The sequence below is a fragment of the Rhinolophus sinicus genome, linkage group LG01 (genome assembly GCF_036562045.2).
Source record: "Rhinolophus sinicus isolate RSC01 linkage group LG01, ASM3656204v1, whole genome shotgun sequence".
In the NCBI taxonomy this organism is placed as follows: domain Eukaryota; kingdom Metazoa; phylum Chordata; class Mammalia; order Chiroptera; family Rhinolophidae; genus Rhinolophus; species Rhinolophus sinicus.
In genome coordinates, this window is record NC_133751.1 from 58,893,007 (window position 1) to 58,918,123 (window position 25,117).

The window sequence follows — 25,117 nt, forward strand, 5'->3', positions numbered from 1 at the left end:
AAGAAGCTCTCCAAACCTCTTCTTTTTGTGTTTTTATGGAGGCTTCATTATGTAGCCACGACTGATTAAATCAGTGGCGATCACTGGTGATTGATTCAACCTCCAGCGCCTCTCCTCTCCTTAGAGGTTGGAGACGGGGAGCTGAAAGTTCTCACCCTCTAATCACGAGGTTGGTTCCTTTTTGGGGACTCACCAAAAAAATCACCTCACTACCATAAACTCTAGTGTGGCTAAAGGGTTTGTAATGAATAACAGAAAACACCCATTTCACCTTTATGTTCTGAATATATTTCAGGAACAAACCCAAATATAACAAAAGATGCCCCTGTGCTCTAATCACTTAGGAAATCACAAAGGTTTAGGAGCTGTGTGCGAGGAAGGGATGGGTAGCAGAGACCAAATATATATTACTTATTACATCACACATCCTTTCATGTCAAAATAATGATTTGTGAAAAAAACAGCTAGTTCAGTTTGCAACTCAGTTGCACAGTGCTTTTTTCCTCTAGGTAAGTACTGTATTTTGCTGTGCAACAGAAGGGGTTTTTTTTGTTGTTTTTGGTATGCGAAAGAATTGTACTTCCCATTTCTCATATAGACTTAAAAATATGTACTCAAGTGTCAAGATATGGTAAAACTAATAATTTGTACTGCTTTTCCAAGGCATTCCTAAGTAAACCTGGCCTGTTTCCCCCTGTAATTGTGTGACCGGGAAGAATCCAGAGACTGCTAGTACAGTCAGTGCCACTGCCTTGGTGCTCACTCAGATGCCAACGGTTTTACCCACCACTGCTTTTGCACCATTGGAGCAAACGCCATCACAATTAAAAAGGCAAATAATTTCCTAGAATTATTGTGAAAATAGTTTTGACTTCACAGACCCTCTGAAAAGAGTCTCTCAAAGGTCTACAGAGCACACTTTGAGAATTGCTGTTCTAGAGTGGTCCAGCTCTAGGACGTTGTAAGGCAAAGATATCATTCAGAGTGAATTTGAAAGAAACATTTTAATCAGTTCATGGGTCAGTCCAGCACTAGGTTAAGTAACAGTTGGCAAAAGCAACTATTGAGAATAGTCATAGTGTGCTTGAACATGAATTGATTACTAAAGCTTTACCTAATTAAAATGACCTGCTTGAGAATTTATTGTTTATTATTAGTACTGTATATCAAATCACTCCATTATTCGATGTATGCTTCATCTGGAGCTATTCTAGGCCCTAGGAATAGCTGAAATGGCCAGTCTTATAAGGGAGACAAACAAGTAAAATAGAAGTGATAACATCATGATTCTAATCTGGTTTTCAGACAAACTAGATGCCACCTAAGTGATGTACTACAATCACCATATTCACCGTAACTAGCTGCAAAACACAGAATAAGCAAGTTTTCAGCTTTCTTGAAGCGTTCTCTTTCCTGAGGAATAGGGTTTATAGTGTCAGGAACAGTCACTGAAATAGCTTCACGAATCATAATCCGTTTTCTTTTTCTTTGTAAATATATGATCAGCTCATTTGTTTGCTTTGGAAAGAACCATTATTAAATTTTAACATTTGTGGTATAATTATATTTGAAAGTTAATTTTTTCTAGCCAAGAATATCACTTTCTTAGGCCTCTTCACTTCTGGCATCTGCACCACCAGGTGGCTTTTTGGGGCCGTTTGCACAAAGAAACACATTTTTTTTCTTAAGTGTTATATTGTGATAGCTCATTATTTATGTAGTGACTATCCTACTTGTGATTTTTTTTCCTTTATAAACTTTTATTGGCTTATAATATAGAAAAGTATACAGATTATAAGTGTACATCTTGATGTAATTTCCTCATGTGATCACATCCTGGATATTAAATATTACTGGCACTTTAGAAGACTAATGCCTCTCCATCACCATGCTTTTCCTCGATATCCTGACTTCTAACACCATAGATTTATTTTGACAATTTTTGAAATTTCTAAAACTGGAATCAGATAGTATGTACTCCTTTGAGTATGGCATCTTTTCAGTCAACATTATATGTTTGAGATTTACTTATGACATTGAGTGTAGCACTTTATTTTCATTGTTATACAGTATTTATCATATTAATATACCTTAACTTTATCCATTCTAATGTTGATGGGCATTTGAGTTGATGAACGTGTATATACATATGTGTTGGTTATAGATCTAAGAATGTAATTGCTCAATCATGGGTTATATTTATTTAGCTCTATAAACTTGAGTTCAGTAGAAATTGCCAAACTCTTTTCCAAAGTGGTTTTACTTATTCATAAGGTTGGATTATTGGAAATTAGTCCCAGAATTTAGATACAAAAACATCTGTACACATACAGAGCACGCATATCTATGCATGTATAGATGTGTGTATATAGATATTTTCATACTCGCACTTTTCATTTAAAAACTTTTTTTTCTGGTAAGGGTGAATGTTTGATCCAATAATACAACATGTTTTCAAGAACTAGGTCATGTATGACACACTTGATTTGCTTGGTAGGATCAGTTTGCATCGCTTTCACTAGCTGTCTAATGAACTGAATTAAAAATCATCTGGAACAGAGCTCTGAAAGCTAAAAGAATCTCTCCACTATATAGAGTTTCTGTGTGAATTAAAATAGTGCCTAAAGGATGGGCAATCTGAGAACCTTTTGCTCACAACTGAAAGTAATTAAGCACAGTAAATTCAGTTTTCATTTTAAAAAATTAAGTTTCTCATCAATCATTGTTATTCCATTAGCTCTGTTAGGAAAAGTGGACAGGGCTCTGTCAATGACAAGAACCTGAATCTCTGTAAATGTTAGAAAAGAATTTTATTTGGGCCTATCTGAGGACTGTATCCTGAGAGACCTTCAAGAAACCTTGGAACAGGGCTCTAACCGGAAAAGTGTGTGTGTGTGGGGGGGTTGCTTATATAGGCAGAGGAGTAAGTGAAAAGTACATGAAAAGTACATCTGGTACGGTAGAAGTTTCAATTAGGGCATGTTCAGTTCAATGATTAACAGTTTTACATCAAATGGAAGGAATGTATAAGGTTGGGTCATCATGCTCCCTAGTATCAGGGAGTCTGGGGACAAGGTCTGGAAATAATTAAACTGCTTTGAAACTCCTTGAGGTAAATTTTTATCAGAATGTAGAAGGAACAGGCAGGCACTGTTTTCTATAGTCATTGATTTTTAGTGTTAAAGCTATGTAGGTCAAATATATTAAATGTATACACATTTTAAGAAAGGAAAAAAACTATTAAAATTGTAATACTCAACATATACCAACAACAAAAGATGAATGCAAGTCACATTTGACTTCCGCACTTATAAGAGGTGCTCAAAGTGGTTACCATCAGCATAATTTTAATACAGTTTTTCCCCTTCTTAAAATGTGTATACATTTTTTTGGCACTCTCTGTATAGATATGTGACTATCCCCCATGGGTTGCCTTACGAGGAATTTGGATAGGCTCAGTATTCTTCCCTGGGCACTGATTTACTCAGAGGAGCTTGCTCACCCTACCTTTCCTCAGCTTCTAATCAAAGCAGAGTGTATTTAACTTTTTAACCTGAAAAGCTTATATCTAATACGTACTTGCTTCAAAATCAGGCTAATGGGAGCAGGAAGTTAGATTATGAAAGAGGAAGCAGGTAAAGCGTCATGTTTTTAATGGAGGTTCAGATTGAGGCTGACCAGAAATGCTGAGAAGAAGGTGGTTGAGAGCCCAGACTGGGGATTAATTTTACTTTAGAATGAAATGTTTACTGCAGCTATTAAAGATGATGTGGAATGTTCTTTTTGATGATGTATAAATTTATGCTGTTTATAAAAGGTTTGTCAGGGCTCTTGAGCTTTGTGGCTTCCCCAAAAAAGTGTAGCTGCCAAAGATCACCATCTTTTGCTCAGTTGATAATCACTATTAAATAGTCATTAATTGAGGCTAGCCAAACAAACTTAAAATAGATATATAAGCCTAATATATCCTAAAAGTGGCTCAAAAGATAAATATAGTAATTAAAATGGCAATTGTATATACGAGTGTGTATGAGTGGGACATACAGAACTGTTGTTTTCCTTAGATGATGTCTCATGCTGAAGGACAACAAAGAGACTTAATTAGACGAATTGAATGCCTTCCTGCTTCTGGCCATCTTAGTTCCTTGGACCAGGATCTCTTAATGCTCAAAGCTACTTCCATGGCAACTATGAACTGCTTAAATGACTGCTTTCATATCCTACAATTGCAGCATGCATCACATCAGAAGGGCTCGTTGCCTTCAGGTAAGTTATAGATTAAAGGTAGGACTTGGGTGCAGCCGAATGGCTCAGATGGTTAGAGCAGGAGCGCTTAACAACAAGGTTGCCGGTTCGATTCCCACATGGGCCAGTGAGAAACAATGACTTGAGCTTGGAGCTGAGCTGCCAAGCTGCCGGTGGGCAGCTGGTTGGCCCAGTAGTTGGAACATGGTGCTCATCACACCAGGGTCACCAGTTCGATTCTCACATGGTCCAGTAAGAAGCAACAGGCTTGAGCTTGGAGCTGAGCCGCTGGTGGACAGCCGGTTGGCTCAGTGGTTGGAGCGCGGTGCTCATGAACACCAGGGTCGCTAGTTCGATTCCCACATGGCCCAGTGAGCTGCGCCCTTCACAACTAGATTGAGGGGGGAAAAAGTTATAGATTAAAGGTAGGACTTAACAGTAAGGGCCAAAATGTAGAAAGGACTGCATTCATTGTAATTCTAACAGCAGACAATCTTAATTAAAAAGCAAACAAATAGAAAACCAGCAAGCCTCTTTTAATGATCCGACTAATGTTATAAAAAGTCTTTTTATTGTGCCCGTTTTTGAATCTAAAATTATTTTGGGTCTAATGTCTAATATCATTGAATATCTCTTTAGAGACCTCAAACTCAACATGTCAAAAACTGAACTCAAACCCCACATCTCCCGTATTTCTCTTAAAATTGGTGATATCACTATTCATGCAGTTGACCAAAGTAGAAATGTTGGGATCATTTCTTGAGTTTTGGTTTAGTTCAGTATTCATTATTTCCACATTGAGATACTGAGATATATATTAAAGTCTATCCATCACCTGTCAGTTTGAAAAATAAGGTATACATCATACATCAAGTATTTGAGAGCATCTACTTACTGAAATAATTTACTGGGGAAAAGAATGTTATTGCATGGGAGAACAAAAACGAGTTTTTCTATTAAATGAGATGAATAAACTCATCACATTTTTTTTATTGAGATATAATTGACCTATAACATTGTGTAAGTTTAAGGTATACAACAGTGTTGATTTGATACATATATATTGCAGTATGATACATATCTATATGATTACCACCGAAGCATTAGCTAACACCTCAATCATGTCGCATAATTATCATTTCTTTTGGTGGTGAGAACATTTAGAATCTGGTATCCTAACTGTGTTTCCCTGAAAATAAGACCTAGCCGGACAATCAGCTCAGTGTGTCTTTTAGAGCAAAAATTAATGAGACCGGGTATAATATAATATAAGACTGGGTCTTATATTAATTTTTGCTCCAAAAGACGCATTAGAACTGATTGTCCATCTAGATCTTATTTTCGGGAAAACAGGGTAGCAACTTTTAAGTATAGTTGACCATAATCACTATGCTGTGCATTAAATCTCTGGAACTTTTCATCTTCTGGTTGCAAGTTTGTACCCTTTAACATCTCTCCAATTCCCCTACCCCGATGGCATTGTGTTAATAGTAACTTAGTATTTCACAACAACTCATGGTTCTCTTATTCAATTTACTCACCTTACTGTGAAAGATAGATGCTTTAGAAAGATATTGAGTCTCTGCTCAGGAAAAATTTATCATAATCAGATCTTGATATGGGTATAGTATGGATCCCATCCTCACATGTGCCTAAATTCAATATTTTAAGCTAACAAATTTTTTAATGTCAATTATAGGTATAGGTCAGGCCAATAAATTATGTGTGTTCCCCTTCAGGAACTAATAGTCCACTTGGGGACAACATGTAAATAATATGTAAAGTGCCACTTAAATGCGAGCAAAGTATTGTGGATTAATATGAATGGGTTAATACTTCTGATACTAAAAGGTCTGGGAAAAGCACAGAAAAGCAACCAAAACCAATTAGCTTAGGGTGGGGGAGAGGGCATGCCAAAGAGAGAAGACACTAAATTGTGAGCTGTGCTCATGGACCGCTGCCTTGGGGGAATTCTGAAAAGTCCGATATAAATTTTCTCCTGTTACAGAGCAACACACACTTATAAAAAACTGAGTAACTACCATACAATTTGAAGAAGAAACAAGAATAATGTGTTGTCCTATCAACCAGAAACTTCCATTGTTAATATATTAGTACACTATGCACCATTTTTTTCTATTTTTCTTCTTAGTTTTTGTTTCTTTTACTCCATTGTTATTAGAAAATAAATGTTTGTATCTTACATTTTTTTCTTAATACCAAGAATATTTTCCAATGTGTGATATGCTTTCAGTAAACATAATTTTTATTGGCTGCATTATATTACTTTGAGGGGATAGATGGACTTTGGTTTACTTAATATTCCCCTATGTTGAACATTGGAGAAGTTACCCTGAGCTAAGAAATTTCTCATTTGGTAATAATAATTTTGTTTATAAAATAAAACAATTTGTTTCCAGTTTATGCTACTTAATTTTTAAAAAGTACTTCAAGTAGCACAATACTAGTACTAACTAGATGCTCAACAAATACTTGATTAATTAAATACTATATAATTTGAAGATTCTTTGAAATTTCACTTGTGTGAATTAATACACAGCCTTGTTTTGAAATGATTGCTTCATGATTAATGAAGCATGCACAAATTTACTTTTTTAATTTAAAAGGTGAAACATTATAAACTTTTGAGAAATGTTTGAAGTAAGTTTTTCTCCTACATCAATTTTTGTTTTGTTAGCACAGATTTGTGGTTGTTTGGCGGAATTAATTAACTAGTATTGGTATTTCTCATTGTAAATTTCCATGTTTCCCAAATTAGGTCTATAGAAATTTATCCTCAAGTCACTTGAGAATGAAAATATAACTGGAAAGAAAAATTGAATTACCTTCCCACTCAGATTTTGAGATGACACAAGAAATAAAATCTAAATTCATATTAGTGTTTAGTCCCATAAGATCTCTTAATGTGTGTTACCCAAAGACTCATTGATTTAGAGGGGTCCTGAGACCAAATGATTGGCTTGATAAAGAGTTTTATTATAGTTTACAATCAGTTGAGTGATCTCTTAAAACAGACGTCTTAAATTTAGTGTTTGTGCACATTCTATTTTGAGAAGTAAAGAAATCTAAATAGTGATATTAAAAATAAACATATTTAAGGTAGGAGCAAAGTGTTTCCATTTCTTTTATTTTTTTAAACACTGTCTTGACTTTTTTTATTTTTTGGTGGGGAATATTGGGGGACAGTGTGTTTCTCCAGGGAGTTGTCCTTCAATCTGGTTGTGGAGGGCGCAGGTCAGCTCCAAGTCCAGTTACTATTTTCAGTCTTTAGTTGCAGGGGGCGCAGCCCACCATCCCATTCGGGAATTGAACCGGCAACCTTTTTGAGAGCTCGCACTCTAACCAACTGAGCCATCGGGCCGTCCCTTCATTTCTTTGGAATTTTGAAACAGCCCCCATGAACTTATTTATCTAGGGTATATCCCCAGTCATGAATGTCCCAGTGCCAAGTGAAACTGAACTGTAAGGCAGAGTGCTCTGGTAGCCTCATAACTTTGTAATTTATTTCTCTAAGGAAGCCTGGGATTTTCTTATAGACTGAGTAAATTCCATACTTTTTAAATTTTCTGCTTAGTAGACTGAACATCACTTATTGTAGTACTCTTTTCTGTGAAACCTAGATCAGCCTCTGAAATCAAATGGAACATTTTCCATTATTGATTAGGCATAGAATCCACTTTGTTAAACTAGTTGAGGGTAATTAGAGACATTTGAGTCATTAATTGAGAAGATGACAGGTCTCTAAATGTGACTACTGTCTTTCACTGGGTCAGCTATTATTTATTCAGCAGTAGAACCTTTCAGTTTAAAAGTATATGGAGCTTTTTTTATATGATTGAAAAAAAGAAGAATGGACATATATTTTCAATTCTTAAATTAGATCATGGAGGTTATATTGCTTGGTGAGAAAACTGCTACTGAGAATAAGGTTCAACCCAAATTGAAGCAAATTTTACAATTTTACAGTCCAAGGTTCCTCCTGTAATTGTGACTCCCTAAAGCCCAATTTCATGCTTTTTGATTTCCAGAGGTACAGGGTTCATACAGAAAGGACAGCAAATCAACTGTTAGGAAGGGAATAGACTTGATGATTCACAGATTTGCCCAAGAAGTGACTTCAGTTCTATTCACAGTTGATTCTTTTAAATGGTGGTATCTGATTTCAAGTTGCAAGGTGCTCTTTTGTAAAGCACCCAATCGTGCTGCTCATGCTAATGAGGTGCACATGGCTGTCTTGCAGAGTCTCTTAACAGGCTGAATTGCTTTTAGACTTGTAGGCTCAAAACAGTATTGTTTAATAAAATCCACATCTGCTGAACTTTCCAGATTATGAGCAAGTTTCAGCGAAAGTTTTCTCTTACTTCATCAGGAACGACAATCGAATGGTTAGAACCAAAGATACCTTTATCAAACCACTATAAAAATGGAGCTGACCCACCTTTTGCAACTGAGCAGAGTAAGCCAGTGGCAGTCCCAGAAGACCAGAGTGTTGCAGAATCTGGACTATTAACAAGGGTAAGGTAATGTGAAAATATGGCTTTGGTGTGAAAATCAGGAATCACTGAAAAGGGTCAGTTCCTTTTCATTGTCAGGGCGTGCAAGCAGCCTAACACCACAGCAACGTTCTTGTAGACTAAATACATTGACTGTGGAAGAGGTCTGTTGTATAAAACTTGTGCGTATTGTGTTTTCCAGGTCAAATTATGTGCCCTTTTCAGTTTGGGTTTAATGTTGCATGATAAAAAATGTGTTTAAAATTTGAATTTGCATGTTTTTCTTTTTCTAGAAAATAGCTTATCCTAATACAAGATTATTTGCATATTTATCTCTTACATTTCTTTATTTAACATCATTTACTAGATGTTTAGTAGTATAATTACATGTTTAAGAGTTTACTATTAAGTCTTTTTGATAGTAAGCACTTTACCAAACCAAATTTTAAAAGTGTTATTCTACTTGAAATAGCACATGGTCTTAGGGTTTAATATTTTCCTAAAGCATTATTCATTCCACATTTCTCAGAAGCTAGAGAGTGTTTTATTCTATTCATAGTCCACCACTGCAGCATATCATTCTGGTTCAATGAGTTAGTAAATGTTTGTTAAGCTATCTAGGATATGACAAGTCCAATGTTAAGAATTAGAGGAGACACAAAAATAGAAGACAGTTCTTTCACTGAAGAGTCTTAGAATCACAGCACATATATGGGCATTTAAAGAAAGAGAAATGTACTGAGTAGAGTGAATAAGGAATGCTTTGAAGAGAAAGTGGACTTGGAATTGGGCTTTGAAAGGAGATAAGATTTGAAGAGAGTAGTAGTGAGGAATCTCAAGATGGGGGAGTTCTGCAAGCAGGGATACTGAGGCATATATACTTATTGTGAAGAATACTTGCTTGATGGTTTTGAATCCAGATCTGGTCATCTACTAACATGTGGACCAATCAGTTAACCACTCTTAGCTTCAATTTCCTCATCTGTAAAGCAGGAATAATAATACCGTATAAAATTGTTATGAATTGCTAAATGAGTTTAGCAGAGCACCTGGTTTACGGAAAATGATCATAGGGTTGTTGGATATTAAAAATCCAGATTACCGTTCATGTTGCATTCTGTGTGGAATGATAATCCCTGGAGCATTGCTCCATTCCATGTATTGTAAACTGTGCCCTTAAGGAATGTAGAAAAGCATGCGGAAGAATTTAATCTTAATGTGATAGATAATAAGGTCATGAGCATGGGGAGGGATGGGGTATGTTTAGGAAGATTGGTATATGATATGACTTGAAATTAAAGTTTGGGTAGAAAGCTATAGAAGTAGAAGTGAAGACATGAATTGATCATGTGCATGTCAAATGAAAAATCAGTTGGACTTGTGGTTGACGGGTTATAGTGTCCGATCACAGCAAGCGTTTGAGCCTAAGTGACTAGATAAAATCGTGGTGCTATACACAAAAAGAGGAAAATTATGGAAGAAAGAGCTTTGTGAGGGAAAAGGTTTAGTATGGTTTATGAACATGTTGAGGAAGAGGATATATGATTGTAAATGTATATAAAAAGCAATTGGAAATAATGAAACTAAAGTTTTGGAAAGAGATCAGGACTAGAGATACAATTTGCAAGTGAAAAATTATAAATTAGGTCATATACTCCATCTTCATTCTTCTGAATGAGAATACAAAGTATGCTGGAGGTCAGGATAGAGGCATGTGTTTGAGGAGGGGCACGGAGGTGGGGAGAGAATTGCTCCCTCTATTTGCAAATCTTCTGAAGTGGTGAGTAGACCAAGTATATCACGTAGTGTAAGTAGAAAAAATAAGCACACATTTTTTTTAAGTTACAAGACATTAGCCTCCATTCAGGCATACCAGAACAGACCTGAATTTTCAAAAAAAAATTCACATGTGCCTTTTTTGAAATATGAGTGTTAATGCAAGCAGGAGACGTATGTTACAGTGGTGGAGATTTTGCTGTCAGGTGATAGAAGAAATAAATCCCAGTGAGGCTAGAACAGAGCCCATGGGGCCATTGTGCCCAAGTCAGAAATCAGGACAAAAAAGGCGTTAGTATGAGTTGTGGAATATTGGGGTTTCCCTTTGCCATACAGTCTCCAAGTAATGTGAATTCCTAGAAACTCAGCAGCTCTTGCCACTGCATTTGGTAACCATTCTGGGTTTGTAGGGATTTTGTACATTTGTGCATGTTTATTTGAATTTTGGTAATGCCCCCCCCCTTTTTTTTTACCTTAAGCTTTTCTTTAAGAAAGGCATGATGACCTCTAAGAAGAAGCATTTTAAAAAGAAAGGAGAGCTTCCAAATTTTTCCATTCACACCAGGCTTTAGAATCAGTACTTGTTAATAGAACTACTTTTTTTTTCTATTCTAATAAGTAATTTGACTATTTTTAGAAAAACAAAAACTGTTCTTTTAAATAGTTTTTCTGCCAGATTGGTTTTTTTCTTTAATATTATTTTCATGGGGAAACTGCAAAGTAAACTTCATATTGTCCAATAATGTTAAGGCTATATTTGCATTATTAATGTGTCTGACCTCAATGTAATGGTACCTATTCAGAGGGTTGGAGACCATTATTTAATCAAGACCTATTAGGTTTTTTTTCAACATTTCTCAAATGAATATTATATTTGGTATCCAGATATAGAGAGGGGCATGATCAACTTCTTCCTGTTTTATGATGAGTAAACATTGACAAGTATACTTAAACTGTGTTGTGCAACTGATTTAGGGAAGATAACAGGAAATACTTCCTGACAGACTCACTAGCCATTGAAAGGGGAAATTGAGAAAGCCTTTGGGAATTTCTCCTTAAGGTCATAAAAACAGAAGTAATTTTGATTTATACAAACAATAATTGTTTATTTAATCTTAACATGCAGAAATGAACTAGCTTTTAAATAATTTATCAGAATTTGAGCTGCTATAGATTTCCTTGGTAAAAGGAATGAAAAAAGGAGAAAAAGGCAAAAAAGTGATCAGAAACCCATTATCCTTTAACTCTGTTTTATATTTTGTTAAGAATATGCTGAGAACATTAAGTTCTTGATTTTAGGCCTGATTAAGACTGGTTTTCTTTGCCTAGCTTCGAACAGGTTACGGGAAGATAAAATCAAAGGCAGAGACAGCTCTAAAAAGGAAAATCATTTCCTTTTTAAAATCCTCATGACTTAAAATCTAATATAATACCAAAGACAATATATTCATATGAAGCTCTCTTGCACAAAGGTAACAAAAAGAAGTATCATTGACAGAGATGGGAAACTGTCCCCACGTAAGCATGGAAAGTGACATCTGATAAGGTTCTATAGAATCTTGGGATTTGAAACTGTTGTTACTTAAATAGAAATAAATAAGAAGTTTCTCATAACCAATCATTTAGAGCTAAGATGCTGTTGAGATGAGTGTAAACATTTTCAGTTTTCCAAGGGGTTGTTTGATTGATTGATTGATTGATTGATTGAAGAGCAGTGCAGAAAACTTTTTGTGGCATTAAGATGGCATGAGAAACTACAGGATTTTCATATCTGCATCTAGTATTCTCTTCAACCGCAAGTTTTCCTCCTGATGACTCCAGGAATAAATGAGCAAATATAGATTACAGTAGTTAAATTTGACTTGTACAGTCACTTTAAAATTTTACTTTTATTTACAGTTTTAGCTTAAAAATAGGGCAAATATTTAAGTCTCAAAACATACTGAACTTAAATTATAGTTAGTGGTGTTGTTTTCCACTCTTTTTGAAAAAATCATATTTTTACAAAATACATGTATTTTACATGTGACATATATGGCAAAACCACAATATATTCAATGTCAGTGATAATGGGTTCACTAAAGGAAATCGTTCCATGGCCAAGCTATGGAAGTTATATTTTTCAGAAAGATTTTTGCCTGTCCTCAGATTCGTTTAGGCCCAATATAAATGCCTTCAAGTCTGATGTTGATACTTTTATTCTTAATGGAGATGAATAAGCATTTGTAAGAGCAGACTTTTGTTTTGCATCAAGGAACCTGAGGAAGTCAATGCGGATGATGAGGTGGAGGACACGTGTGACAATAAGGAGGACGACCTGGGAGCTGTGGAGGAGCAGCGCAGTGTTATCCTCCATCTCCTGTCACAGCTCAAGCTGGGCATGGATTTAACACGAGTAAGTAACGGGATGAACTGTCCACGGAGATCACTGGGGCAGGACTGGACATGTAGTCGTTAATGTTGTCAGGTTTTTTATTCTGTATGAGTGGTTTCTTAGTCTCTAGATCAGCATTTAATAAAAAATGTAATTCTTTTCAAAAAACTGCCAGCAGGAAGTTGCACAGCAAACAAAGACCTACAGTCTTCTTTTTGTGAGGAAAATTAAAGGGGTCCATTAGTAGACAGAATTGGAAAATTTAAAGAAAAGGATGTAATCCCACAAAACCATGAAAGGCATTTATGCTTCTACTGTACTCTTCTTGTGTTGACGAGTACATTTTGAGTGTTACCGATAACAGGTCAGTGGACATTTGCTGTAAAGGGACAGAAAGTAAGTATTTTTGGCATTGTGGGCATAGTCTCTGTTGGAACTACTCAACTCTGCCTTTAGAGTATGAAAGTAGCTATAGATAATATGTTTCAACAAAACTATATTTACAAAAACAGGAGGCCAGATTTGGCCCAAGGGCCATAGTTTACAGACTCTGTCTGAATTAACTAGATGATGGGAATCCTTTCACAATATATGTGTATATCAAATCACCACAATGTATGCTTTAAATATCTTATAATTTTGCCAATTGTATCTCAAAACTGGGGGAGGGGAAGTGTGGTGTGAAAACCAATAACATCACCAGCACCTGAGAACTTTGTAGAAATGCAGGATCTCAGCCCCCAGTCCCAGACTTAGGGGACCAGACTCTGCAATTTAATAAGATCTTCCTGTGGCTCAGGTATACATCAAAGTTTGATTAGCACTAATCTGCAGTTTTTAATTTTAGGCCAGTCTTCTCTTAATTTGTTTTTTTTAACAATCACTCTGACATTTAAAAAGCCAATCAGGTTCAAAACCTATATACGTATGTCAAATATTTACTACTGTGGAATTATGTACTTTGAATTACTACTGACACTGCTTTGCATTATTATGGGATTTCAAAATTGACTTTAGGAAGTGTGTTTCAAGTTGAGGTTTTTTATGCCAGGGAAAGTAGTGAACGTGTAGATTAAAAGGTTATTAGAAGGGCAGCCAGATGGCTCAGTTGGTTAGAGTTCAAGCTCTCAGCAAGGTTACCAGTTCAATTCCCGAATGAAATCGTGGGCTGCACCTCCTGCAACTAAGATTGAAAACGGCGACTGGACTTGGAGCTGAGCTGCGCCCTCTACAACTAGATTGAAGGGCAACGACTTGGAGCTGATGGGCCCTGGAGAAACATGCTGTCTCCCAGTATGCCCCAATTAAAAAAAAAAAAAAAGTCAGGATAGTGTTTTAAAAAAAAAAGTTGTTTGATTCCAATGAATTATTCACCTGAAAATATAATTTAAATAGAAAGCATATTGCCTTTTGCATTCTCGTGGAAGCATTTCAAAATCAATAACTTACTTTTTTCTTTACTTAGACTTACAGTGATTCTGGGAGGATTTAAAAGTAAATGGATTGGGGGTTTCCTTTTAGTTGCTAGATGGGATGCTGCCCGATTCATGAATTGCTTACTAAAGCCAATTAGATCTTTTAAAAAGACATACATACATACATACATAAATGGTTTGAATTAATAGCCTAATAAGAAGCAGACTTTAGGAATTAATAAAGATACCCATTAACCTTTCATCTAACCTTAATATTTCAGCTAGAAATATTTCAAATATTTCTAGAAATATATTCATATTAGTGGTTCAGAAAAGACTATTAGTTATAAAGTTGGTTAAAATGAATAGTCATTTGAGGGATTTGTTTGGTTATTATGATATTTGCTGTCCCTTAGTAGATTTAGGTTTATAAGGCATACTCAGTACAGTGTTGGGATTTATGAGGCATAAGAACATTTGAAAATAATGTGCTGTGATAGTAATCCAGATGGTAAAGCTCTCTCGGCATGAATAACTATATATAGTATAGCTTCCCCATATTTGTACGTTGTTAATTAAAAAGATACATACTTTTTTTACATTTATATATAAAATCGTTAATGTTAACTAATCATGAGGTATTAACACTCGCATAACATTTAAAAGAATGTTACTTTTCAAGCAGCATTAAAGAACCTGGTGACTAAACTGTCATCACATCCACCTCCCATCTACAATAACAGTAATACAACAAATATTTATTGAGCCCGTCTTCTGTTCCAGACACTGCTAGGTACTAGGACTACAGCAGCAAAGAAGGTACTCGTGTTCCCGGCCTGCATGTTGCCAATAAGTAACATACATTCTCCTCACTGTTCATTTTGTTCACTTTTAAATAATATTATGAATTTAGTATAATTAAACACTTCACAGAAGGTTTAGGAAAATAAAAGTGAAAAATCTATAATTCTACCACCCTAACAACACAGCCCTCAGTTTCTGAGATTCCCTTCCAATCTTTCCTCATATAATTATAGTTCATATCTAATTTTGTTACATTCCTTTTTTCCAGTTAATTTCTTTTCTTTGTGAAATGTGTTATAGACACAGAAGACTGAAGAGAATGAATATAAACATTTCAAACAATGATAAAATGAATACCCATGTACCCACAACTCAGATTAAATTATAGGACATACATCATCAGACTTGTTAGCTCTCTGAGTGCCTATCCCGGTTGGAGTCCCCTACTTTTTTCCTAGATGCAACCAGTTACTTGACTTTACCAAAGGTTTTTCCACCTATATATGTACACTATAACAATGTTGCTTAGTTTAGGAAAAAAGTGAATAGCCAGCACAGCCTTAGTGGTATAAGGAAAGGGCTGTATTGCCATTCATAGAAGAAGGCACCCTGACGAAGATAAACTAAGTAGTCTCTGGTTTCAGCTTTTTATAAGTTCTTGAAAAATGTTTTAGATGAGTCCTTTCTGAAGAAACAGAAAGCATAGTTGTAAATGAGTCCTGTGAAATACTCAGCTCACAGAGTGAGAGCATTTGGTGTGAGCCAGACAACTGGGCATCCAGCAGGAATGTAGGCCGAGGGAGTGAGTGCGCTGCTCAGTATTTTCTGCTTTTAAGCCAAGCGGTGACCTCAGCAGTAGACGGAAGCCACAGCTCGTCGGTGGGTGAAATGAGTGTCTCCTGCCAATCCAAATGGCTGTGCCATGTTTTGGTATAGGATTCTTTATATCCATTGTCCCTGGGTATTTGGTAGGCCTTTCAGTATGACAACTCATATTCTTCAGTTCTCTAAAACCTTAAATTATTTCATGGATGATTTCCGTCTTCCAGTTTTTTTCCTGTTCTCTCTGAAACTTTTATGGCTTTTGGACTTCCTGGTTGCTCTCTGTTTCTCTTCTTTTCTCTCCATTTGGGAAGACTTTCATTTCCTTTTAAGCATGCATTTTAAAAATTATTTTAAAAAACATTTATTTACATATATTTGATAAAAGCATGTTTATTTTTTAATGAGACTTTGTGACTTTGCTTTTAATACCCATCTAGAATGAAATGTTTTCAGAGACATAAGAATAATGTGTACAGATAAACACATTGGATTAAAATTGACCTCTTTGGTTGATTTTGTTGTTATTGTTTTAGGTGGTGCTTCCTACATTTATCCTAGAGAAGCGTTCCTTGCTGGAAATGTATGCAGATTTTATGTCTCATCCAGACCTGTTTATAGCTATCACTAATGGAGCCACAGCTGAAGACAGAATGATTCGTTTTGTTGAGTACTACCTTACCTCATTTCATGAAGGCCGTAAGGGAGCCATTGCTAAGAAACCGTACAATCCTATCATTGGAGAAATATTTCACTGTTCCTGGAAGGTGCCAAAAAGTGATGTAGCATCCAGTGTTACTAGCAACTCTTCCACCCAGGCAGTCACAAATCATGCTCCTCTATCAGAGGAGGCTTTGAGCCAGGTGGGACCAGACTGTCACACAGTCAGATTTGTTGCTGAGCAGGTTTCCCATCATCCTCCAGTCTCAGGATTTTATGCAGAATGTGCAGAAAGGAAGATGTGTGTAAATGCGCATGTCTGGACTAAGAGCAAATTCTTAGGCATGTCAATAGGCGTGACAATGGTTGGAGAAGGTAAGTAGAAAAATTATTTTCCAATTTTTAATATCAAACTGTGATCTTAAATTTTGGGAAGCTAGATAAATATACTTATAAATTTGAAATGTTGAATGTACTACTTTTTTCCCCTAATTCCTAGTATGTTCCAGAATGCTGGTGGGGTGAAGGGGTGTAGTTATGGAAAAACATAAATTCTCTTTAACATGATGTTTTTACAATTTTAAATGTAAAATATTTTTATAGTAGAAAATTTGGAAAACAGAAAAATGTCAAGGAGAAAATAAAAACATCTCTAATTCCTCCATCCAGAGATGGATAAATTTAGTTAGTATTTTGTATTTTTACTCTGTGTGTATGTTCGTACTTTTATAAAAGTTTTATATAATTAGGAGTAATTCTCTCCACATAGTTTTGTGTCCTGGTTTTTTGCACTAAATACTCATTTTCCCATGTTATTGATAATACTTTAAAACATATATCTTTGCCGTTATAAAAAGCACTTACGAAATTTCTTCTTAATCATATATGGTGATGGAAGGAGAACTGACTCTGGGTGGTGAACACACAATGTGATATATAGATGATGTATTACAGAATTGTACACCTGAAACCTATGTAACTTTACTAACAATTGTCACCCCGATAAACTTTAATTTAAAAAAAGGTAGAGAAAAAGAAGTATCTTCTAGGTAAATCTACATCGTTTATATTTCTCACAAATATATTCATATTTATAAGGAGATATTTATAGAATGTTTTAAAATATATTGCCAAACTTTAATTCTACTTCAGAAAAAGATTATGAAAATAGTCTTTTATTTTGGCCAGTGTTTTTTTGGCCAAGAATACAAAGAAAGAAAAAAATCAATAATAAATCTCCACTGAAATCATTGCAGAGTTAATGCAAATATAATGGCAGGAAACAAACTACCATTTTAATATTAAAGGGAACACTCTTGTGCATAGAATAATTTGTTCTGAATATAAACTTAACAGTGTAAGTATGGCACCATTAAGCCTATGACTCACATTTTGAGATTGTGTTATTGTAGCTGTGAAGAAAATAGTTTATCCCCTTTTCAGTTTTCCCTATTTTTAATATCTGTTGTGATGAGTCTTACCAACTTTTTATAACATTGGAAAAGATACTTTGTTTAACAAAGTTTGCCACCTTCAGCTATAAACTTTTAACAGCCCTAAGCTCTTCATAAATCAATTTATTTATTTTATAGATGAAAGAGCTGAAGTCTAGAAGTGATGGGACGTGTCCAGGGTCATAAAGGGGTCATAAAGGTTAAGGCATAGCCAGAATGAGGCATAGAACCTCATTCTTTGACACACTCTCCCCTGAGGACAGTTACTCTTATCAGCTCATATAACAGAAGGAATCTGATAATGGTAGTCTCTCCTACTTCAAGAAAGAAAATACCTCAAGAAATGAGGAAAAGCATTAATATCTTAACCATGCATTAATCATGAAGGAGGTACATAATAGTTAATTTTTTAGTAAGTCCTAATTATATATTCATGGATTGCCTTTTAGAAATTAAATTACGATTGGTACTCTCAACAGAATGTAAATTAAATCAGGGAATGGAACTTAGAACATTCATTTTTCTCCTATTAGCAGCCATGTTTTTTATTTAATAGTACGGGAAAAGTTTAATTATTAAATAAATGAGATTTTAGAATTCTTTGAAACTCAGTTTTAACTAGTCTATTATCACAAATATTTGAAATTAATTGTATATTTCTTCAGATCTTAAATTCCACAGTGTATGCTACTTAGTTAAATATATTCTTAGAAATCAAAGATCATAATCCCAGTTTATAAGGTCATGTAGTTTTAGCAAAGTAGTAGAAATATGATATCTTTTCCAATTTAGACTTAATCACCAGTTATTAAAAACTTGAAGTATACCCCAGTGTATTATCTTTATGTCTTCTGACATCTCTCATTATATTAATATATAAATATAGCCAGAACCATGTCGCCTGTGAAATAGCTCAATAATTCTTGATTTATTGTTGTCCTTTGTGAAGACTGCTAATGACAATACAAAAAAATAGTTCAGGGATGGCCGGTTAGCTCAGTCGGTTAGAGCGTGGCGCCAATAACACCGAGGTTGTCGGTTCGATCCCCGCATGGGCCATTGTGAGCTGCGCCCTCATTAAAAAAAAAAAAAATATTCATGTTGCTTTACATAAAGTAGACTACTTTAGGATCTCAGTTTGTGTATTTGCTAAAAATTAACTACATTAAAATATTTATCACAACTCTTGCCCTTATTTGTGAATATTAAGAAGAGTGCCTAATGAATGTTTATTAAGAGAGGGATACCATAACAGTTCAGAGCAGTGGTACATATCCAGGTCAGTATTTATTTTGTTGGTGAACTAGGTAATAAGCTTAGATTAGTAGTGTAGCTAGCTCAAGTCTCCTTAGTGTCTCTTAATTATTTAGTATAGATTGATTATTCATTAATGTAATTCCTTTTTTATGGTTTTTAAAACCATTCTTAATATAGCATCACTTAATATGTAACAAGCCCCACTAGAATAATATTTGTTTGGAAACTACCACTTCTAGCTCTTGTAGACTTACTGTAAATAATTCAGGATTTGGCAAAGAAAATTATGACCATATTTTTCATCATAAAATTACTTTTTTTCTTTGTATATATATATATATATATATGTGTGTGTGTATATATATAAAATTAAGAACACTTTTTCATCATGGTCTTAGATTAAAGTCTATGACTCTATAACATTAGATATTTAGTTATCCCCAAACTGCTGGAAAAGCTATTAATACTGATGATCAGATCTTAACATGATGCAGTATATTATGGCCTTAAACTCTGACTTAAGGTTTTATTTTCTTTTTAGGAGCTTTAGAGGGAAGTCTTACACGGTTTCCACTGTACCATTCTTGGTTCCACGAACCAAAGAAATAGTAAAGCCATAGTAAAAGTAACCTTGATTCACTATTACCAGGAATTGTCAAATACAATTGTATATGAAGCCAATTTCATCCAAAGCTAAATGAAAATTAAGCAAAATTATGATGTTTATTTACTAGACAAGAGAAAACATAATATGGATTTTTCATAGCTATCTTTTTAAGATGTTAACAGCCTTCATATTTTCACCTTTAGGGATCCTCAGTCTATTGGAACATGGAGAAGAGTATACATTTTCTCTACCTTGTGCATATGCCCGGTCAATTTTAACTGTTCCTTGGGTGGAACTGGGTGGCAAAGTCAGTGTCAACTGTGCAAAAACTGGGTATTCGGCCAGCATCACTTTTCATACTAAGCCATTTTATGGTGGCAAAGTGCACCGGTAAGAACATTTTAAATGATACCTGACTCTTACTCTATCAGTTTGATCTTTTATTACAACTCCTTATTCTTTTTCTACTTTGTTTTATGTGAAATGGGGTTGGATTTTTATTTTTGTTTATCTTTTGTTGAATATATTTCATCTTTCAAGGCATTCTGGAAATCATGACCTGCTTTTAAAAACAGTGACAGATCTATTTACTCATAAAACTTTCCTGGTTAAATATCTAATGAGATGTAGAGTAGAATTCATAACAAATGAATATGTAGTATCTGGCCCAATTTCTGCCTTTAAAGGGATTCAGACTTGGATCCAGACCTCAGTGGAGGCAGATATTGTTACAAGTTAGGGTGAAAATACATCTAGTGCTAAGAAATAGTTCTAGAAGTACAATGATGGAAGCCAGTGTCTTTAGATACCAAGATTGAATGGTGGCTTTGTTCTAATTCCATCCAGGAATTAGCCAGTTATTATACTTTTGTGGCCTATTGGTCTCTTCAGCACTTGTGCAGATAGCCCAAACTGCTTGAAGACAGGCTTTCTAATAGGATCCTGAATAGGATACTGACTCTTTCTTTAAACTTGTGATGTCTGTTCTGACTGCCCCTAAAATAGGGATAGTTTTCTTTTTCTACAAAATTTTTATTGAAGAATAACACACACACACAAGTATACAAGTTGATTTGACTTTGTGAAAATTTGAGCACTTTGATTTAGTCATGGAACATTACTGGCACCCCAGAGGCCTTCCTCATGCCTTGTTTGTTTGTTTGCTTTTTGAATAAACCTATATAAAATGTTATTACTGACAGGAAACATAGAGATCATCGAGTCAAACCTCTTCATTTATAGTTTGGGAAACTGAGGCCTGCAGAAGGAAAGTATCCTTTCCAAGTCACATGGCAACTCAATGTCTGGCTTACATAACTCTGCTCAAGGCTGGAATTGAGGAACTTGGGATGGTCTTAAAAAAAACTTTTTTTAAATCACAGACTGGATGCATGACCTTGGGCAGACTGTTTGCATTCAAGTTTTATAAACATGAGAGTAATAGTTAACTATTCCATTGAGCTGGGCTGCTTATTCATTGAGGTTACAATTAGTAAGAGTCACATGGCTCTTTTAGAGTCTGGCTTGGATTACACTAGCCTCTGTGGGATGTTTATGCTATTTCTTTTTTGTTTGTTTGTTTCAAGTGTGCAAAATAATGTAATAGACGTTTCACCCCTCACAAAGTGCCTCATGCCTTGATACAGTCTCTCTCTCTCTCTCTCTCTCTCTCTCTCTCTCTCTCTCTCTCTCTCGTTAACCACTTACATCCTTCCCAACTTAAGGTAGCCACTATCCTGATTGCTAACACCATAGAAACTGTATAAATGAAATCATACACTATGTGCTCTTTCACACCTGACTGACTTTGTTCAACGTTATGTTTTCGAGATTCATCCATCTAAACTTGTAGTTTATTTTCCTTACTGACCGTTTTCCATTGTACAACTATGCCCTAATTCATTTATTCATTCTAATGTTGATGAGCATCTTGACAGTTTCCAGTTTGGGACTATTTTAAATAGTGTTGCTAGATCATTGGTGAATGTATGTATGAATTTCCTGGGTAGATGCCCAGGAGCTGGGTTGTAGGATATGAAGTTGAATTTTATTAGATACTACCAGACTGTTTCCTTAACTGGTTATACCAAAATACACTCCCTCCAGTCATGTATGAGACTTTCAGTTACATACTATGTTCCCCCGAAAATAAGACCTAGCCGGGCAATCAGCTCTAAGGCGTCTTTTGGAGCAAAAATTAATATAAGACCCGGTCTTAGATTTTCAGGGAAACATGGTAATAGCTGTTTTACTTCTTCACTGGAGGACTAGTACTCAACAATTTTAGTAGAAAGTAGAAAGAAGTAGAAAGAAAGATTTATTGGCTCCCAGACATTGAATGGGCCTTTAAAAATATGGATTTCCAAACACTGAAGCAGAGAATTAAAAATATGTATAGATCACCCACGCAGAACCACTAGACTTTGTCAGAATAGTACCTTTTATCCTTAGAGAAGGTATTAATATGGTTCACACTTTGTTATATGTGCTTCTACTTACTGTCATCATAGTCATCACACGATTCAAACTTCAAAATAAAAGGGACCTTAGAAATCCCTAGACCAACATTTACTAGACGCATAAATCCTTTTGCAACATGCCTAATAACTGATTGTTCAATGTGTATTGGAACATTATTATTAGCAGAGAATTCACAGTGGGTGAGGCAGCCCATTGCATTTTCAGATTCTCTTTATACAGAGGGTGCCAAAAACATGTATACACATTTTAAGAAAGGAAAAAACTATTAAAATTGTAATACTCAATATATACCGATAACAAAAGATGAATACAAGTTATGTGTATACCTTTTATTGGCACCCCCAGTATAAATGAAGTTAGAGCTGAAATCTAGCTCCCTGTAATATTCTTGTATTGGTGAAACCATTTCTCAAAGTATATAATTGAGTAAAATGCTTAGAGGAAAACAACTATAGTAATATATTTTCCAAATCCAGCACTTTTTATTGTCAGTGATATTGACGTCCTTCTCAGTGGCATGGGTTGTTGTGGTTTTTTTTTTCTCTTAAGTATTATTTTCTGGATAAGGAGATATGGAACAATTTTAGTTTTCTTTTTTTGCAAAGTATTTCTGGTCCCTGAAACTTCATTCTGAGACAGAGAGAGAGAGAGAGAGAGAATCCTACAGGACTTATTATCTATAAAAACATTTTTTAAAAAAACATGTTATTTTCTTGATTGTTTTGTGTTATTTCACCCAATATGGTTGTGAACTTTTTGACAGACTGGTACTGTTTTGGGCCTTCCATTGTAGCTATACAGTGCTGTGTATGTATTATGTAATTTGTAAATATTTGCATATTTTTCTTGGGGAATGCGGTTAAGTGTGAGTTTTCTTCTTGAAGATATAGTCTAGTCCACTCTATCAAATTGTAGCTATTCCCAATGACCTACTAATTAACTTCTTAGATATGAACCCTTGGATTTGATGTTTCTGGAGCTTCATACAACTGATACGCCTTTTCTCCTCTAGCATAACCCTTCAGAGGTTTCAAAATAGCTGTTACTAGCTTTCTTTGTGTTTAGTAAACTGCGAGTTCCACATACAGGCTTTGCTACATTGAGTCTATAAATAGAAATCTCTCCAGGGAGAGATTGTTAATGTTATATGGTCTTTTAATGAATAGTTACTGAAGACTTTCATTCCTTATATTCAACTATGTTGTTTTCCAGTGTGAATTCTCATGTTTTGCAAATATGGCTCAATGAGTAAAGGGTTTCCTATACTGATTTCATTTAACTGTGTGTGCTGTATAAATTCTCTGGTACTTATCAAGAGACTTTCTCCTGTTAAAGACTTCTCTACATTCATCACGTTTAATAGGATTTCTCCCTTTTATGAATTGTCTTGTGTACACTAAGGCCAGAGCTCCAGCTCTAAGCTCTTCTAGTTGATTACAGAAATAGTATTTAATTAAGGTAGAACTCTGGCTGAAGCCTTGACCAAACTGTTCATTACAGTTTTACGGTTTCCCTGCTATGTAAATTTTCCTGTTCCAGCCTCAAAGCTAAAACTTTGGTTGAATACTCTCCTGCATTGATTAGACATACAAGTATGTTGAGCCAATATGAACTCTCTGGTGTTGTAAAAGGAAGAGTCTGGCTGCAGTCTTGTCCAAAGTTAGAGGGTTGTTAGAGGATTTTTCTCCAGGAATTCTCTTGTGTTACCTGAGTTGAGTGTTGACTAAAGGTTTTCCCACATAGATCACATTCACATGGGGTTTTTTTTTGGTGTGGATTCTTTCAGGAGTGAATGACAATGGGGAGTTGCCTCACGATGCTAGCCTTCATGTGATTTCTCTGCAGTGTGTTTTCTCTTGTTCATTTACGGTATGAATGATTAATCATGTTTTTCTCCAGTGTGAGTTCTCCCATGTCTATGAGTAAATAATGACTGTAAGATTTTTCGAAATCATTATTATTTAGTATAAGGTTTCTCTCTGTGAACTTTCTTGTGTTGGTTAAGAGATAAAATTATCGTTAGTTAAGGATATCCCATATTCCATCTATATGGGTTATCACATGTTGAGCTCATGTTGAACCATGAGTGGAAATCTTTCCATATTCATTACAATTCAAAGGGTTCATTTCCCATATTAAATCTCTGCTACTGAGAGGGGAATAAGAGGCTTGTATCTGCACATATGAATTCTCTGATACTCTTCTTCAGTGAAAACCTTAGTCCATATTTAGTACACATATTGTTACCGCTCTTGCATGTTCAGAATTTTCTTCTTTTGTAACAGCTCAACTATATAGCTATTCTGATTAAATTTTAAGTCTTAACTTTGTTTCAAACACTTGATATATGAGTTACATTTATAAAATGTCTCTTTATAGAAACTCAGATTATAGTTTTTGAGCTCAGGTTAATTTTTTCCCCCGAGTACAAACTACCCAGACCTTTTTCCTATACCAATGCTTTATCTTGTCTTAAATTATAATAATAAATGCAAATTATAATAATTTACCATATTGCGAAGATTACCTGAATGTGGAGATGAGAATTCATCTCCCAAATCTCATCATTGCTATGACATTTAGCTAGTTCCTGGCTGCAAATAACCTGCATAGAAATTTTCTCCTGGTTTTTAAGTTCCTTTTCAGTACTTAGACTTGCATCTTGGTGATACCCTCTTTCTTCCCTTCAGAGCTCTTCTTGCTCCGAC

At 35.1% G+C, this 25,117-nt stretch overlaps 1 protein-coding gene across 3 annotated transcripts in view; it reads left to right on the top strand.

Annotated features, from left to right (window-relative positions):
• Positions 1 to 25,117, top strand: part of OSBPL11 (oxysterol binding protein like 11) — an 82,347-nt gene that overhangs the window by 39,414 nt on the left and 17,816 nt on the right. For all 3 annotated transcript variants that reach the window (XM_019723661.2, XM_019723662.2, XM_074330551.1), the window contains 5 exons: positions 4,065 to 4,266; positions 8,636 to 8,781; positions 12,790 to 12,930; positions 16,487 to 16,985; positions 20,132 to 20,318. In XM_019723661.2, coding sequence (XP_019579220.2) covers positions 4,065 to 4,266; positions 8,636 to 8,781; positions 12,790 to 12,930; positions 16,487 to 16,985; positions 20,132 to 20,318 — 1,175 coding nt within the window. The remainder of the gene's footprint in view (positions 1 to 4,064; positions 4,267 to 8,635; positions 8,782 to 12,789; positions 12,931 to 16,486; positions 16,986 to 20,131; positions 20,319 to 25,117) is intronic.